This window comes from Podarcis gaigeae (assembly GCF_964106915.1).
Source record: "Podarcis gaigeae genome assembly, chromosome: 3".
Taxonomy (NCBI): domain Eukaryota; kingdom Metazoa; phylum Chordata; class Lepidosauria; order Squamata; family Lacertidae; genus Podarcis; species Podarcis gaigeae.
Genome location: NC_139680.1, coordinates 50,285,389 through 50,304,585, shown reverse-complemented (window position 1 = coordinate 50,304,585; position 19,197 = coordinate 50,285,389). Strand labels below are relative to the sequence as shown.

At 39.7% G+C, this 19,197-nt stretch overlaps 1 protein-coding gene and 1 long non-coding RNA gene across 4 annotated transcripts in view; both read right to left on the bottom strand.

Moving 5' to 3' along the window:
• The window catches only part of AFG1L (AFG1 like ATPase), a 56,537-nt gene extending 44,772 nt beyond the window's left edge, over positions 1-11,765 (bottom strand). The window contains exons 1-5 of one of the 3 annotated variants that reach the window (XR_014562253.1): positions 11,526-11,759; positions 9,688-9,911; positions 4,194-4,245; positions 3,318-3,419; positions 1,585-1,715 (exon numbers count right to left, since the gene is read on the bottom strand). Coding sequence is in view for 2 of the 3 variants with exons in the window: in XM_083731364.1 (XP_083587490.1) it covers positions 1,585-1,715; positions 3,318-3,419; positions 4,194-4,245; positions 9,688-9,911; positions 11,526-11,637 (621 nt within the window). In the remaining variant the exon portion in view is untranslated. Of the gene's footprint in view, positions 1-1,584; positions 1,716-3,317; positions 3,420-4,193; positions 4,246-9,687; positions 9,912-11,335; positions 11,364-11,525 lie in introns of those variants that run through there. The other 2 variants (XM_083731364.1, XM_083731365.1) reach the window with 2 other exon arrangements.
• Positions 11,766-15,250: 3,485 nt separating this feature from the next.
• Positions 15,251-19,190, bottom strand: LOC310841077. The gene is made up of 2 exons (XR_014562328.1): positions 19,079-19,190; positions 15,251-15,711 (listed from the first exon to the last, which is right to left on the bottom strand). It is a non-coding gene; the product is annotated as an uncharacterized lncRNA (long non-coding RNA).
• Positions 19,191-19,197: the final 7 nt, after the last annotated feature.

The window sequence follows — 19,197 nt, the reverse complement described above, 5'->3', positions numbered from 1 at the left end:
TAGGGGAAGAAAGCCACTCAGGCCTGCAAGGGTAGATGCCCCAACCTGAAGGGTAGATTATTTGGTTCCAACCCACGTAGGACTTGAAGGGGGACCAGACTGTGGATATTTAAGCAGCGTTAGAAACTCCTATTGCTCCATGCACATTTTGCAACAGGAAATTTCATTAGCGTGAGAAGTTTCTGAGCTCTGGGCGCAGTACTGCACCTAAGATTTCAGATTAAAACTGCAGAGTGGAAGGAAAGGAGGACCTTTTCCTGCCTCGCCACTTCCAGCTACTCTCCTAAGACTGGAGAAGAGGCCCTCTTAAGAATATTAGGAGGGTGGGAAGGGAAGGACTAGACCATGTGAAAAAATAACATAATATTTTAGCTGCAGTTCATTTATTTTCAGCTTTGTAGTCTTCTTATAAAGAAAAGCATGCCAAGACATTCTGTTGTTGTGCCCATAACCTAGGTTTAAGATGCCATTTAGCTCCTAGCTAAGTCAAGAAGCTATCCCAGTAACTGTCCAGGACAGCAGAATCCATTAAGTGCTCCCTGGTGGAGAAGACAGCAAGCAGGACACAGTTTTCTGCACCAGACAATGGGAGCTCTGGGTCAGAACTCTGCAACAGTTAAATAAGGTATTTTTTTAATTAAACACATATTTACATTTAAACAAGTGTATGACATAAAGCATATAATCTGGCAGAGCCAACAGAATTGAACCTAGGCTGGTGTACTGTCTGTCACAGGTGCTGGGGTGCATTTTTAAGGAAGAATTGGTGTGTGGGAAGGTTTAACAAAGGGTCCACAAAATGCACTTGCCACTACTGTATGCAACCACCTTAGTCCCTCTTCCCCAGTCACTACCAGGTACTGGTATTTCAAAGGAAATAAGGTTAGGAATTACACTTTACCAGCCAGCCTTAGGTAAACCTTTGTAAATGTCAATTAAAGATACTGTAACTTTATTAAAGCAAATACAAGTCTTAAGGAAACAGTTAACAACTGACTTACAGTTTGTACCTTATTTTATACTTATAGTTTATAATAAATAAATAATATCTTGTAACTTTTACTTATAAAAGTGTGGCTGGCTAAAGTATCACAGCCACTGTGTTACAGTTAAAGGTGTTGATAAACAGTATAATACAGATATATCATATTTGATGGGAGCAGTTAGAAGCTGAATCAGCTGTGGTAAAAAAAAGCTAGTTCTCTACATGCTAAAGAAAAAGTGAATTCACTGCAACTTGCCTTCTACATGAACATACTGGACAAAGAGGATGAGTCTATCACCTATACATCTACTTGAAGCTGTGGCTTTAGGCCATGTGAACATCTATAGTACAACTTTAGATCTAGAACAGCTACAGGCTCTGGTAGAAGTTGGAAGGGGGAAATGTTCTACAGTACACTTCCAATAGCACATGATATATAAAGCCAGCAAAATATCTTAGTGGAACAACCAGGATACCATGCAATTAGACTAGTTCGTATCAGAAAAGTCTTCAAATGGCTAAGCTGAAAAATGTTTTGCCAGTTTAAACTTATTTCCCAGAAAGGAAATTAATGCACTTCTGGTCTAATGTATTATTACCTGAAATTCATCAAAGCACAAGAGACAAGCCTCCTCACTTATTTCAGCAGCTACTGGGGCTATTGGGTCATATGATTTAGCCATTAATCCAGGTTTCCGTTTTGGCAGAGTCTGTTTAAGGCGATATATTCCTGAAGAGAAGACAGTGCACAGACAATAAGCAAAAACTAATTTTTGGTCTAAGTAAGCCTAAATATAGCATCATGCTTACCCATTAGTAAAACCAGCGATATGACAATTAAGTCAAAAGTGAATTTAAAAATACATTTTAAAAGTTGTCTATTCAACTTTTTGGAGGTTTATTTTATTTTTATTCAGTATTGCTTTTTTCTAGACCCTGGATGAGAATTTGAATTACCAAATTACAAAAAGAAAAAGAGCACTTCTGTGTGGAAGTTATACCATTGAGGGGGGTGAGGTAACCACAAAGTACTGGAAAATAGTAATAGGATAAAGCTTCATAGGTTTACAAAATGGTGTGGGCATGGAGGCAGGAATGTAGCCTTGATTGTTGAAAACTACATCTCAGGAAATGGTTTCAGTTAGCTGAGTCAGTCACAGAAATATGAAGGCCTGTGCAACTATAGTGAGTTGGCTCACATGTAATATTAAGGCAAACCACGGCTTAGTGTGAATAGGCAAGTGAATAGAGCAAGTGTAAGTAAACAGAGAAGCGGGAAAGGATATAAAGAAACCTCACATAAAGTCAGGGAACATTAAGGACTAAACATTACTGGGATGGGAGGTGGAAGAGGTCTGCGTGCCAAAGTACAATGAACCCATATTTCATGTTTTGACTCAAAATAACTAAATACTTCAACTACAGGTCCTGAAGAAGGTGCACTGTGGAGAAATCAAACTTCCCATTTAACATGCCCCCTGTTACACAAAGCATTACTAAACTTGCAGACAACAAATTACTAGAGAGATGAACTATCATCTTCTTATGGTTGTGGGAACACCTCCTCAAGCACAGACCTAGGGACAGAATGATGTATCTATCTATTGATACTTTTAACATTTCTGTGGGGCAATGAGCACTGGAATAATAATATTTGTAGAATGTAGGACATCACAGCAATGTGTAATCAGCAATGAGATATTTTAGTCTACCTTATATATGAATAGGAAGATGGCCGTGGTTGGTTGCATAAGGAAATCACTCACTCTCATTTGATGGCCTTTTCCCATATTCCTAATTTGATGTCCAAACATCTCAATTCCATAATGTTTACTTGAGTGAGAAACAGAAACGATGTATCTGTTTCTCACTCTTCCTCCCCCCTTTTTTTACTAAAACGGCTTTTACTCATTTTCATGTATATTTCTATCACTGAATATGAATGTAACAGGAATGCAGAAGACAGGATCTGCTTTTTAGTTAAAACCAGAAGTCTGTAATCATGCAAATTAATATGATGTAACACAACTGGTCTACTGCCTGATGTCACAGAAAAAGTGAAGTCTACATACTCAAGTCTTGCAGTAATTTTCCCACAGCAATTTCTAAGGGAAAGGAGCATTTTGGGATAACTTTATTCAAAGTGAAAGATCCAAGGTCCCTCAGAAACAACCTATAAAAATCCCTTCTCTATTTTCAGATAATAGCTCTCTCTTCTGTCACAGCAAAAGGATTCAGGAGGAGGATGACAAGACATTAAGAGGCAGACAGTGTTATGAACATGGGACATATCCATACCATACTGTACTGCATAAAAGAGATTTAAACTTACTTTTGTGCACATCTAACATGAAGCCATGAAAATGGACTCTCTTTTTTCTTTCTACTTCTATATGAGAATAAAATATGTCCATCACCATTGTCTTCCCTGTGCCTTCAAATAAAAACACACATACCCAACAGGTTGTTAATTTAAAACACTATGTACTGATTACAGTAATGACTGTTCATTAGCATCGAGCTAATGAAATCATAATCGTGATCTGAACAGTACAAAATCATTATCTTTGGGAAACAAGACTTCAGCTTATGTGGATGGAATTGCTTGTATTATCAGAATCTGAACTAAATATAATATCAGAACCAGCAACTGTAATTATTGCTTCCATTTGAAATACTTTCAGCAGCACACATTATGAATAAATGTGATGCCTCTCTTCTTTTTTTCAATTTTTATGTATCAACTACAAATGCAGCCTTGTTTAATCAGACCAATGGTCCATTTACCAAGTACCCTGTTTCCAATCGTGGCCAGACAGATGCTTCTGGGAAGCCCACATAAGCAGGGCATCAGGTCAGCTGGCTGACTACACTGTATGCAACCCAGTACCAAGCCTTCAGAGGTACACTGCAACTGAATCTGGAAGTTGTTTGAACCAATAGCTAAACCTTAAATTTAATGCATTGCAAAAGGAACCAAATTAATATGGGTTTAACTGTTTCTTCTTCGATGTTTGCCAATAGATATATCTGTCTTCTACTTAAGGATAAAGAAATACACATTTTAGCAGCTCAAGGCAAAAATACTTTGATCTATTTCGTCCCATTACCATCAACAGAATTAACATTTTCAATGACTAGGTATTATTTGAAAACATATGCAAATATTATACGGGTAAACATTTGGATATACTTCTGATAAACTTACCAACATCTCCATAGACATAAAGGCCTTTTGGGGGTTTATGTCTTGTAAACAACTGAAAATAAAGAAAATTATTCATTATACTTTATTTTGCTCTGATAAAAGTTAAATAATGAAACAGACACAATGTACAACACATATTTATCAGGTACTCTGTCATTTGCAGTAAGTTGAGTCTGGCTTAGTTTTGACTTACAATGAAAATATATGAAAAAACAAACTTTGATAGCAGATGGTGTCCTATCAATTAAGAGCAAGCACAATGCAATGAATTGACTGTTGGGTTTGGGCAGAGTCCAGATTAAATAGATGACTTTGGGCATCATCATCCAGTAAGCCCAATATACCTCTTCTCAGGCATGCTGCAAGGATTTTAGGGGAAAGGATATAAGGTTGGATGATAACATATACACCTAATAATATCCCGAAAAATAATGTTTAGGCTTGTTTGTTTTTAAAATGTTAAAGTTCCCATTATGTTCAACTAGGAAAGGAATTAACCCTTTAAATTAAAACAGTTATTTCATTAAACATGTGAGCCTTGCTTCCTAACTCACCCAACTTGCATTTCTGAGGACTTCCTGTACCCAATCTTTACAGCTTTGTCTTACAGTTTGTGTCAATGTTACTTGGGAAATGTTAGATGTATACTAATTTTCTGTCCAAGACAAGTCTTCAGGAAAAGGACTTAAACTAATCTGAATTTAGTTTTAGTTTTATGATGCTGGTATTTTCTCATGGTTGCTTAGATCTGTACCTGGGAGTACAATTGTCATACAATTAGCCTTTCTGAAGTAATAATGGTGAGGATGGTGATCTAAAAATTCCTCTCAAAACAGAAACCTCATAAATGGTCACCAGTGTCTAGCACTATTGTGTCTGCAACTCAAAATTCATGTTGCAGATGTTTCTGATTATCAAAATATTTTATTGGCTAGTTGACTCATAGAGATCAAACTGCACTTTAGCTTTAGTCCCTGCAGCTTGTATTTTATTAAACACATACCAATAATCACATTTCAAAGCATTTAGAAATAAAAATTGCAAACTAGTACATATCTGCAGCAACAAGAACCACTTCAACACACACAACAAAAAAACTCCACAAAATAAAACTATGGCAAATGTCCATAGTCTGTAAAAAAAATGCTATTAGAAAAATGCAGATGTTTTAAATGTAAATTTATACTTGTCTATCTTTTCAGCTAATGTGTGTGTGTGTGTAGAAATCAAATACACAATTACATCAGTGTGGCTATTTGCAGCCATGAGAATTACATGGGTTATCTGTTTTTTAAAAAAACAATAATGGATACAGGGTTTTGATCACATAGGAGATATCAGTGCATAGGAGCAGGCATCTGCATATGAATTGCACTTCTTCATCTCACCCCATATGTGCCAAATGTATGTATATATATATATATGAAATAAGGTGGGGGATATAGCAACCACTAAATTGATCAAGGTTCCATCTATATTTTCTAAGATGGAGAGATTCAGTAATGGTGATATTTCTGGCCAGCATTATATGCAATTCCCATATTTATGGCTTTGGAAGAAGCAACCAAGTTTTTGGAACAGGACGGCAGGATGTTTTAAATGCATCAATATATAGTCTATCTAATGTAACATTATATACCCTGGTATTCTTAGAAGTACTAATAGTGGTCAGTCAGGCAAATCTATTTGAAAATTAAAGATAAATAAGCTAGCATCCAAAGAATTATCTAACTGGTTTATTGTGCCCAGTGTGGCTTTAAAATAACATTTCTTGAACAGAACTTGCATGGAAAACAACTTTTGAAACTGGGAAGTTTGCTGTACAAAGAAAACAAGCATAGAACCATTAGTAAAAGCCTTTGATCTCACCTCAAGTAGCTCTTTGATATCTATCACTTATATAAAAACAATCAAGCATGCTGAAAATATTTGTCTTTAGATTTTCAACCCACTACATCATTTGCTAAGCAACTGGAGAGAATTATTTTTACATATGCATGTTATTCTAAGCAGAAAAAACTGGTAGTGAGACAGGTCTCATCAGTTTATGTGATTGCATAGATATTCATCAACATATTTCACAAATGTACAAATTTAGTTATTGCTTTTACAATTTTTTTAATGTAACACTAGAGCTGAAACAAATTAAAGTTCAAATTTTTTGATCTCACGTGGAGCTGAGCAATTTCTAGACTGTTTCAAATAAAAACTGCATTACAGATAAGTATTTTCCTCATCAGTTTGTCAAGTTTCTTTGCCTTTTAAAAATCAGTATATTCAGCAAGCCACACAAGCTAACTATTACAACTAAACCACTTGAAGATTTAATTTAAAGCCAAATTAAACTGTGCCCCAAAATGTTAATTCGGTGGACATTTGCAACAAGGTTTCAGATGTTCTGAAACTATTTCAGTAATAGTTAGCTGCAACTACTGTAGTAAATTGTGCTGCGAAAATACAAGACAAAATTAGGGTTGTTTTCTAGCCTGTCTGTTTTTTAAGGACTTGTTTTCAAAATGCTTGCTTACCATTATTCAATATACTTAATTATTCAAAATTACTTAATATTCAAACACTGAACAAGAAAAGAACAAAGAAATAAGGAAACAGAAATGGTGATCTGCATTAGAATACTTAAGAACAGAGTAGAAAATTGTGGAGATTGCATTTTACATTGTTAACAGTCCAAATCCAACAGCTCCTTTTTTTTTGCAAGAAGAGTTTTTATAAGTGATCTGGAGTTAAAGTTGAGCAGTGAGGTGGACTAGTTTATAGGTGACACAAAGTTATTCAAGATGGCAAACTTGTAAGCAGCGCCAACAAAAAAAGTACTCCAAAAAAGTCTCCAAGCCAGAAGACAGAACAACAGTGATACACACTGCAGAGAGTGGATGGAAGGGAAAGAAAATCTTAATTGCATGCATGCTGAGAGGGGAGTCAATACTTGTGCTAAACAGAAATCTTTGGGTAACAGAACATGTACTGAAAATATCAGTTCAGTATTAAGAGGTAATCCTCATAGCGTTGCTCATGACTGAAGCTGTGGGGAAAGGTTGTATGCAACTGTGGAGGGGATGTCTGATCTAATGGCCAATTCCTAATATAGGGGGTTTTTTTGAGGGAAGAATTATATCTTGCATTACCACAGCTTTGCTTAAAGAAAAAATAAGTAAATACAAAGTAATAGTGTTAGACTGTTGCTTTAGCTACTTACTTTTTGTTTTTAAAAGTTCTATATTGCTTAACTACAATGGTCTCTATGGGGTGTACAAGAAATACAACAGAGAAAAGGTATAAAATCAGTATAAAATCAGACTGCTGAAATAAAATGCCTGCTAGAATAAAAGAGTATTCAGTAGGTGCCAGAAGCTCAACTGGAAGGGGGCCTGTCCTGACCTCAACTGAGAGTTCCACAAAATTGGGTCCACAATACTGAATACATGGCTTCTGGTAGATACGAGCCATGCATCTGAGCCACAGGGACGGCTGACAGGGACTTCCCTCAAGTTCTCCGGGATTAAGCAGGGATATGAGTGATTAGGTGGTCCTTGCGGTATCCTGGAACCAAGTTGTTAAGGGCCTAGTAAATTAATACAAGAACATTCAAGTTGGCCTGGTAGCATATGGGCAACCAGGGTGACACTTTTTAAACACCACTAGTGGTGGTGGTCTATATAGACCATTGGTCTAGGAGTGCAAGGTTGCTCATTACAACCTTAGACTCAACTGCCTACCACTATGTTCTACCCAACTCATCTCATCCACTTTGTCCAGTATCCCTACATATTTCCTACCCTTTTCATATTCACCCTTCCAAGGGTCTTCTTAGTTAATTCCCAATACATGACAATACAAGGGACTACTGACATTTTCCTCTCTGTAGCCTAGTGCTGAAAGTCTAGCAGCAATGATCCAAAGACTTAGGCAGAAGTATCAAAGGCTATGCTTAAGGAAGCTTTTAATGTTTGATGGACTACTGTATTTTAACATTTTGTTGGAAGCTGCCCAGAGTGGCTGGGGTATAAATAATATATGATGATGATGGAATCAAGTATAGTGCAATACAATAATCAATTTCTATCATTCATTTCTGTTTACAACTCCGACAATTGTGTTTTGGCAAAAAGTTCTTTGTGGGACCAAGGTACTGCCTTCTGACAGCAATAATGAGCAATTCTAATGGAGAATCTGTCCACTGGGAAGTGGGGGAAATGACTTTCACCATGATTTTGGAAGCACATAGGCAGATGTACTGAAGTTCATGGAACAGTGGCAGCTAGATTATATTGCACCTCATGCTAGCCTTACTTTATTGCAGGAGAAACAGAGCTCAGAAACCTGAATAAAGCTTGTAGGCCAAACATTGTTTCTGAGAACTGAGATTAAGTTTGGAATAGAGAATGCCCTGCCACACACTTGAGAATTGTGGACATTTAAACAATATGTGTTTAACTGTGAACAAAACTTTACAAGGCATGTACATGGGTAGGGCCTCTTCCTTCAATATGAATAGGTAGGGATTTCACATCTAATCCATAACCAAGTCAGAACAACTTCATCAGTTATTAAGTGACATATTTGACCAGAGGTGGCCAACATGGTGCCCTGATGGGCTCCAACTCCATCTTCCCAGATCACTGGTCATGATGGCAAAGACTGATGGGAGCTGTAGTCCAACAACATCTGGAAGGTACCATGGTGGCTACCCCTACAGATCTGATCATAATTACAATACTGGTTTCAACCCAAGAAACATACTGTTGATCTGCCCTCGCCATCAGCTCTTGCCACTAGTACTTTAGCCTGGATTTATAGATTAGGTAAAGTCAACCAACTGCACTTTTGCATGATTAAAACCAAAGCAGGTTGCCATTGTGGCACCCTGCACAAACAAGTGGATATGGGATAGTTCACCATCAACAAAGAAAATGGGATTCACAAAGCATGAAAAAAAATGAGTAGGGAAATACAGGTAAGGTTTTTCAAAATACTAGTGATCAGAGGAATTCAGATATAGAGCACATAGAGTTCCCACATAAGAAAGGCCTTCCATGATGGTTTTAAGCTTCATTTTTCCAATGAACTTGCAGAGCTCCGCAGCTAACAAAATCAAAGGGGAAATACAGTCATACCTGGGCTCCATATGTGCACCATATGATTTTGGATCAGAACCCTTTTCAACAAGTATATAAACTGGTATTCTAAATTTGCTAAAAATCATTTTGTGGAAAAATCAACTTTTAACAAGTTTCTCTTTTAGACAAATAATGCAGTGCAGTGGTCATTACTATTTTTATAACTGTGAGATGAGGCCCGAAGTCCTAGCTCTGACTCACAGGGTGGTCCTAGGTGTGCTTTCTCAACCCGTTTCTCATGTGTAAATAAAAATTATTAAATGTTACCGTCTACACAATTGTTGCAATCAGAAGTAAGGGGGGAAAACCTAAGTTGAACATTAAAGACTCTACAGTAATGCCTAGTGACAGAATCTCACCTTTGATAAGATGTGCTTTGGACTGATACTATAGCCTTTAAGGCTTTCATGTAGCTTCTGCAGGCATTGTACAACTTTTCGTTGTTGCTCATCGTTCCTCAGCTCCTCGGCTTTGATTAGAAACTCATAATGTTCTAAAGGTCCATTGCAAATTAACAAGGCTTTGGAATTAGCATCTGCTCGAGTGCCACTGGCAGCTTTCTCAGCTGCCTGAACCGTGTAAGCTGTAAAAAAGAAACATGGGGGAGGTAAATAATGATTTATTTTATTGTCAATGGAAAAGCTTGAAGATTCAGAGACATTTTTATATGTTCAAATATACACATAGCCATATCAAACTCTATTTATTTACTGTGCCTTTTAGTCTAGGAGGTGCCTATTAGGCTCCTCATGCTGCAGTCCTACACACACTTTCTTGGGAGTATGTCTTATACAGACGCTTCAGGTTACAGACGCTTCAGGTTACAGCCTCCGCTAACCCAGAAATAGTACCTCGGGTTAAGAACTTTGCTTCAGGATGAGAACAGAAATCACATGGCCCCATTAGATAAAATGGTATCTCAGATTAAGAACAGTTTCAGGTTAACGGACCTCCAAAGCGAAATAAGTTCTTAACCCGAGGTACCACATTACTGTATATATGTAGAATGTATAGGATATGATAGGATGTTTTGTTATCTGGTGTTGGGACAGAAGTAGGATAATGAGATGCACTTACACAGCCTGCTGAAATTTCCTCTTCACCACAAATATAAAAAAATGTAGGAGCCTTGTCCTTGTTGGAACTGGCCAGCATAGATAAAAGTCAAATCTGTAATTATCCATTCTTCTTGCTCTGCCCTTTGTTTCATTGCTCAAGTTTGAAATTTTTATTAGTTCACATATAGTATTCTATGACAATTAGCCTAGAGCTAAAAGGAGCTGAAGTCCAAAACAGTTGGAAAACAGGAGATTGAGGAAGGCCAACATAAGCTTTAATGGACTTCAGTGCATTTCACTGGATGCATAAAATGTTTTAAGTTTACGTTACACAGTAAATTCACTATGCTTGAATAAAACACATTCTGGACTGAAAGCTTGTGTGCAGCATCTAGTAGATTTTAGACACAACATTTATGAAAATATTTCTAAACCACCATAAGATAAAATATCAGGGCAGTGAACAAGAAAACATAAAACACCATTAAAAAGAATTAAAATGACTGGTTCATCCATTTAAACAGCTGCAAATGCTTGGCAGCATAAAAATATAGTATAATAATAATCAGAGTTTTTTTGTGACAGTATTCACCAGTACAAAGTACCAGCACCTCATTATTTTAAAACCAAAAAAATACTACTAATAATGATAAAACAGGGTGTACACTGTTGCAGGGAAGCACTGACATTTTGAATTCTTCAAACTTAAGAAAAAGGCAACAGAAAATCCCTTCATGGTGGACAAATATTCTGAAACATCACAGTCAAAAACACTTCTTATCTGAGTATCCTTAAATGCCACAGAGAATAAACGCCACTGTTCCAAAAGGCCCCATATGTAAGGTAGTGTGGTTTGTGTGAAGTTGGCGGTGAAGGGAAGCCCGCAGAACATCTCCAATACATTTGCTCCTGAGGAAGTCGAGGGAGGAGAAGGAGCGCTCCTAGTTACCGAAGGGGCTCATGGCCAGAGGCGCCTGGGGCTTTGGCCCAGTCACGACCCGGCGGTGAGGCAGAGGAGCAGTCGCCGTTTGACAGGCTGCTGCTGCTCCCCGTTGATATGGGTCAGCGTAACTCTGGGCAGTGGGCGCTCAGCCCTCCGCGGCCAGGACCGCGCAGTCCCATATCTAAGCGGCACTAACCTTTCCGCGGGGCGCCGGCTTCAGCCCACCCGGTTAGCAGGAGAGCAGCGTGTCGAGCGGCAGCCCTTAGAAAGCAGCGCCCAGTAACCAAGGGCGACACGGGCGCCGCCATCTTGCCGAGGCCCCCCGCCTACCCGTTTCCTTATGAAGGAAAACTTTATTGAAAAGAAACGGACGCAGACAGCCACGAGTCAGGCCGGTTCCAGTCACCTTCACCTTGAGGCGGCGTTCCCGGCACAGACTACACGCTCCAGAATGCAACGCGCGGCTCCCCTCGCGCCGATGGAAAGCAGCCGGATACAAGGGCATGCCGGGAAATGTTGTTTTTAATGCCCTCAGATGTCGACCCAGAACTGGGAGATCGCTGGGGTGAATAAACGTGCACCACCGGGACCGCAGGCTGAGGAGACAACGTGTATTATTTAGCTACACGTCGTGCATGCCCTTATGATCCCGTGTAAGAGATTGTACTTTGCACTAGTCTCGCTGCGATAGCTTAATAATTGACACCAGGCAACTCAAAATCCCTTTAGGTGGGAAGTTACTCAAGATGACGTGCTTCCCGATCCTGTGCGTTTACTCTTTCATCACCTAAACAAAACAAGTTCATCTTTTATGCTGAGGCAGGAAAAGAAGTTTATGCTGCAGGAAAAACAATCAAGAGGAGGCTGACCATAAAGCAGGCCTTGCCCTTTATAGCGAACAGTTTCCCTATCTTGCACCAATTGACATAAAGTTTGTCTAACATATAAACAGCATTAATACCTCTTTTTTTAAAAAAGTAATTCTTACATCACTACCTGCCATATTATTGGACTTAATGCCAATAAATGCATTGGAATGACAACACTACTATCATTCTTTCCTTATTTGATTTGGATGTACCCCTCATACCGCTACAAGAGCTGACCAATGCCTTAGATCTCAGCAAATGCTTGCTGCGTCGCACATCCACACCACACATTTAAGGCACTCTTATACCACTTCTCAAGGCTTCTCCCCTCCTGGCAAAGAATCCTGGAGACTTTGGTTTTTTAAAGGTGCTACAACTTGTTAGCAGACCTCTTACAGAGCAACAATTTTCAGCACTCTCAACAAACTACAGTTCCCAGGATTCTTTGTGGAATTTTTTTTGTATGTGGTTAGGGTGTGGATGTGAACTTAGAAATATAGTTGTAACTACACCAACAAAAGGAACTGATGAACAGTTGAGGAAAGAGATGCTCAGTCATAACATTGCTACTTACATTGATCAACCTGTAAAACACTTAATTGTTTCAGCTCCCCTCCCCCTTCTTTTGATGCAGTATGGGAAGAGCTTGCAGTTGAGAATGTACTAACACAGATCCATCCATTAGAGCTAGATTAGTAGCTCTATCCTCTACAACTGGCCTGCTGTTCCATGAATCTTCCCATTCTGGAGACATGGCACTGTTGCCCACCATTCCAGTGCATAATAGAATGCTTGCATACTCACTAGTGTGCATTATGTCATGGTGGAATGTTGAGCCACTGTATCAGGAACAGGAGTCGGGAGCTGGTTGGCAATGGATCACATGGCAAACTCTTTACTCAAGTAAACACAGTTGACTCAGAGGGCCAGGCCTAGTGATCACAGCAACTCGTCCAGATAGATCTTGCCCCTTTGAAGCAGTTGTGGGGCCTGAAGGTCCCCACCTTCCCACACTTCCTTAAGTCTCCTCCTTCCCCAGGGTCCTTCCAAAGCAATCTGAGACTCTCTGCTCTGCCCTCTTCATACCTCTTTTGGTTCTGGGAGATCAGGAGGGAAGGGAGCTAGTCGCAGCAGGAATGAGAGACACCCTGGCTTCCTCACCAGCCTGACTCATCTCCGTCATTTGGCCTCTCCTCCTCTCCAGCCTCCGCTTCTGCCTCTGATTTTGGACTGTTCTCTGCCACAGACTCTTCTCCCTAAACCCTGTTACCTCTTCAGCTTCCAACACCTTGTTACAGTAAAAATCTGGGTGCGAGGCTGCTCTGCCACCCAGCTTGTCGGACTACGTCCGCGGGTCCCTGCAGAGGAAAATGAGCTCAGCCGGAGTCAGGAGCAAGCTGCAGAAGATCCAAGTTTATTGTGCAACAGGTTCAAGGCGAGATTGAACAGCGAGAAAGGGGTGACATAAACTTTTGAAACTTCCCTCCATGTCCCAGAATACAGTGCAAAATACATCCCAGTTACATCATGAATACATTAAAGAGAGGTTGGGTTATACAGATTACATCATGAATACATTAAGAAGAGGTTGGGTTACACAGGATTAACATATGGAGGAGGGAGGGGGGAATATGCAGAGCTGGAGATATGTGCAGATAAGCACATCCTGATGAGAAGACAATGGTCCATGTACTGGCATTTCCTGGAGGAAAGGCTTGGCAGAGTGATTTGACAGGATTAGGGTCTTGACACCTTGCTTGAGGGATTATGGAGGACAGGGAAGGTGTGATGGAGTCCTAGAGAAATTGAGCAAATTGGCACCTTGATTTTCTATGAATTTTATAGATTTTAGTCCCTTTTGACATTGACAATTGGAAATAAATCGATATATTGTAGCGAAGAAGAAGGTGAAGAAGACATGCCCCCCCTTCCGTATCAACCTCTTGCTTCCTCTTTTTCCCCTGACCACTCATTGTCATCCCAACACCAGTCCCCTGGCTTTGAGCCATCTTCCCTTGGGGTTCCCCTGCTGGTGCCTCCAGCTACTCTGCATCCAGCCAGTCCATGACAGACACTCAGTTAAGAGAAAAACTACAAAGAAGTTTGTGGTACCATAAAAAAATAACAGATTGACTGTAGCATAATCTTTCATGGGGTAGTATCCAATTCATCAGATGTAAGAAGCCAACCAGATGCCTATGGGAAGCCTGAAAGCAGGATCTGAGTACATCAGCACACTTGGATGGCTTTAAAAGAGGATTATACAAACACATGGAGGTACAGGCTATTGGTGACTACTGGCCACAATGGCTGTGTTCTACCTCCACTTTCAAAGACAGAATGTGTGCTGATGCACCCTGGTGATTCCCAGCAACTTGCCATCATGGCTAGTAGCCACCAATAGCATTTACCTCCATGCATTTGTATGATCTTAATGTAAAGTCATCCAAGTTGGGGGCCATCACTGCCTCCTGTGGGAGCAAATTCCATAGCTTAATGATGCGCTGTGCTAATAAGTACTTTATTTTGTCAGACTGAACACATTAAAAAATAAATACCTTCTTTTAAAGCAGCAGGATTGCGCCCTGTCAGACACACAAAGTGTTAAAAATGTTGTGCTTTGTATTTGTAATTTAATAATGATACCAAACCACTTCTTTATGATTTTTTAGAATCAATTTTCCTTTTCGCTGTCCTTTTAGGAGCTTTTATGGGTTCAGCTTGCTCTATATTGTTAAATGCATCAGCACCTGGGCTCATTTAACAAAGAATTCCAATGCACATCGCTATGAATTGAACAGCAGACATCTCAAAAAGGCACTGCAATTGTTAGAAGCAATATTTTTAGAAACTCGAACAAGGAAATAAACAACTTCAGTAAAAGTGATTTAAATAACAAATAACTTCTCTTATAAACAGCTTAGCTCCTTGAGAACAATGAATAAACAAGGAGACAAGAGTCTTTCTCTCCCCCCCCCCTTTGCATTATTAACTCTCATCACGATATGAATGGGTGAAATGTCAGGAATAATTGGAGAAAATCACAGCGTACTCTTTGGCAAAAACATCTGATTTATTTAAATTGTCACTACTCATTCTTAATAAATCCTCTCTTTAACCTTTTGATCTGCAATCCAGCAGGCTAAGAACTGTACATTTGTGTGCGATGAACATCTTCCGTCTTCTCACACAGTATCAACAAAACTGCATATTGTATGTTGAACGAAGAGCAAACACTGCATCCTGTACTTTCTTTCTCAGGGGTTGAAACGACCCGGGGGCATGGCTCCAATCACAGAATCTGGGAATTCACACGAAACAAGTTTGTGCTAAATATAGCTCTGAAGATTATTTCAGTAAAGAGCATGTTGAACATATGAGTGCCATCTTGTCTGCATTTCCTTTAATTTACAGTCTCGGTAGTGCAGGTACCTCTTTTCAGTTGCAAACAACAGGGTTTTAATTGTGCATCTGTGAGACTGATATAAACATGCCCAATCCAGGTGTCTGATCCTAGTACCATGCAAAAAATAAAAAGAAATAAAGGGAAATATTGTTAAGGGAACAATCAGATTTCAAACACGGGTCAAATTTGTTCTTGATGGCATGGTATGAAGTGTACAACTGGGCCAGTGAATAACTGGAGGACATATATGTTTAAGTATTGCTACTTATTTTCCTCTGTGTTTCTGAACATGAGAACCAAGGGCTATGGGCCATGTGATCCTGTCAAACAAACTAGTCCTCTATTTCCAAGTATTTCATAGCCTGTTACTAGATGCTGAACAAAAGGTTGTTTGCTGAATGCCCAATAAAGGCCTATCTGTCTAGCCTTTACCTGAAAATATAACTGCAACCATCCCTAGCTATCTACAGAGTGGAGGGTAGAAGATATCTAGTTGACTTTATATATTATTGGCTGCCTCCAGACTGTCACTGTTTTGCTGGTGGAATACAGTTGCATACCAGTAATTAGTTTGTGCAATGAAAGTGGATTTGGCATTCTTACACAACAAATCCACTCTTCTTCCCCCCACCCCAGAGGCAGAGCATCTGCCTTGCACAAAGGAAGTCCAGGTTCGATCCTCTTAGCACGTTTCTCCCTTGTGTCCTGAGTTTGAGTGTCTTCAAAGCCCATGACACCTTTGGTAAAGGGTGTTCTCCAACTGGAGCATTCACAGGCCAGTGTTTCCCAGTTGTCAGTGTTTATACTACATTTTAAAAGATTTGCCTAAAGACAGTCTTTCAACCTCTTTTGTTGACCACCAGCATTTCGCTTTCCATTTTTAAGTTCGGAATAGAGTAGTTGCTTTGGAATACGATCATCAGGCATCTGCACAACATGACCAGTCCAACGAAGTTGATGTTGAAGAATCATTGCTTCAACACTGGTAATCTTTGCTTCTTCCAGTACACTGATATTAGTTCGCCTGTCTTCCCAAGTGATGTGTAAAATTTTTCAGAGACACCGTTGATGGAATCTTTCGAGGAGTTTGAGATGGCGTTTATAAGTGGTCCATGTTTCACAGGTTGGTAGTACAATAGCTTTGTAAACAAGCATTTTGGTTTCTCTGTGAATGTCCTGGTCCTCAAACACTCTGCACTTCAATCGGGAGAAAGCTGCACTCGCAGAGCTCAGGCGATGCTAGATTTTGGCATCAGTGTTGGCCCTTGTGGAAAGAAACTGCCTAGGTAGGAGACATGATCGACATTTTTCAATGTTACACCATTGAGTTGGATTTGTGGCACTGCACAATTTGTTTTTTTAGGCTCCCTATGTCAGTCATGCTCCTCCCAGTGGGCCACATAAATTAATGCTGCACCACAGACTAAAAAAAAGACCCTGCCAAATGCTTCTTCTGCAATGAAGTTTTTTACTGCCGTGATATTTGAGCTTCAGGGTATAGCTGGTTAGTCCTACAATACAAAATGAACAAACAAGGAAGATATATAACAGACAGGAAAAAATAAGCATACCCATGTAATAAACATTAGTCCTTAGAAATATTCACCTTAAGCAAAGCAAAGTATTTGCTAGGTTTCCATATTAACCTATAATACCTCTAATCAAAGAGACAGGTAAAAATATACATCTCCTTACAAGATATGCCAGTCCATACAAGTAAGGCATACATTCTCATACAAGTAAAAGACACAGCAGTCCATTCGGTTGTTGCCCTGCTTTGCCCATAGGAGCCAACTTCTAAGGGCCAAAGTCCCTTCAGCCCCTCCTAAAATTTTTGAGGGGACCAGGCCCCTCCAAAGTTGATGGACACTGTCATTCAAAGGGCATGCATGCACCACATCATGTGATTACCTGCTCACCTTATTTTATTCAAGTTGACACACTTGGGGTGGCCGAGAGGAGTTTCTCAGGCACATAGAGGCCTGGAGAGCTGCATCTGGGCCTGGATCTGAGGTTCCTTATCCCCTAGTATCAAGATTTATTTTTTTTATAATGGAGTATCATTGAAGCCATTGTTTTTGTATGAATCTATCTTGTTTTTCTTTACTTCTATTTAGCAATTTCAAGCATAATTTATGTATACAAAGTGTGTACTTGAGAACTCAGGGTTCAGGAAAGTGTCTTTTTAGTTTCCTAAGTAAGTATTGCATAATTGAGTGACATGTTTCTGAATCAGTGTTTCTCAAAATTCTGATGAAAGATTTTCAAGTAAATGTTCCTTCCTCAAAATCTGCAATATGTGTTTAAACTCTTTGAGAGGAGTGTGACTGAGCTGTTTTCTCGTAAAGCGATGATCAAGGGCCGTTTTGCATAACAATTTTTAATACAGCACAATCAACATCACTTTTTCCAGTGATTTTGGCAGAATGCATTGATCTCAAATGTGCCATGGATGATATCCAATGTTGTTCAAGCAAACATACCCTTTCTCTTTTCTCCCTGAGGCTCCTAATGCCCCCCAGATCTGCTCTGGATGGTTCCCCAACCCTCAGGAGCTTTGGGAGGCATGGTGAGCAATAGGAGGAAGGGGAGTAGAGTTAAGGGGGTCTTGTCACACAAACAGAAGTCCATTCCACTGGCAGACGGGCATTGGATTTCATCCCATGTTTATAACTCAAAATACTATCTCTTACTATAAAAAACTCCAACCACAGGTGTGGTGATGTGCAGCATGGTTACATGCTGGCTGAACCATTCAGAAGATTTGACAGAGGAATGGCCTAATTCTCTGTAGGTTTACTCAAAAGTCCCACTGAGTTCCAGGGACTTACTCGCAAGGAAGAGTGCACAGTACTCCAGCAGTCCCAGAGCTTATTCACACAACAGTACTGATGTGCTGGTTTCTTGTACAGAGCCAGCCCATACACAGCTGCTCTTTCAGATATTTTTTCTCATTGCTCTAAGATTCCTGAAGCTAGTACTGATGAGATGACAGACAGAGGGCTGTGTAGCTGCATATGGTTGAAATTTACCTACATATTAGCTTTGTAATACAGAATGAGATCTCATATTGGCAACCCTCATAACTTCTGGTATTAAACATTGTACTCATTTATTGATTAAATTAATAAATGAACAGTTGTTAATAATCATTGTGACTTATGGGTGTTAATTTGGTAATGTAAGCAACATCAGAGATAACGTTGAATGTTAAAAGATATGGGTGCCACCATTATGACAGTTCATTCTTTGTTACTCATTTAACAGGAATGCTTTTAATGGAAAGAGCTACTCATGGGTATTTTGCTGCCTGAAGCCAAGGACAAAGTATCACCCCCAGCCCATATACAGAAGGCAACCAGACTAGTAGTTTAATATTGGTAACAGGAGTGCACACTACACCAAAACTGAGGGTACCAGGCTAGCCTTGGGGGTGCAGAATAGGCCGCATGACACATGCAACTCTGTACCTACTCCTTTGCCTTGTCGCCAGCACCGGTCGTCTGAGGTCCCTGCCTCACTTTGCCTCATGACAGGGCTGACCCCCATCACAAAGCATGTGCTGTGAAACTGTCCTGCTATTTTCTGTCGTG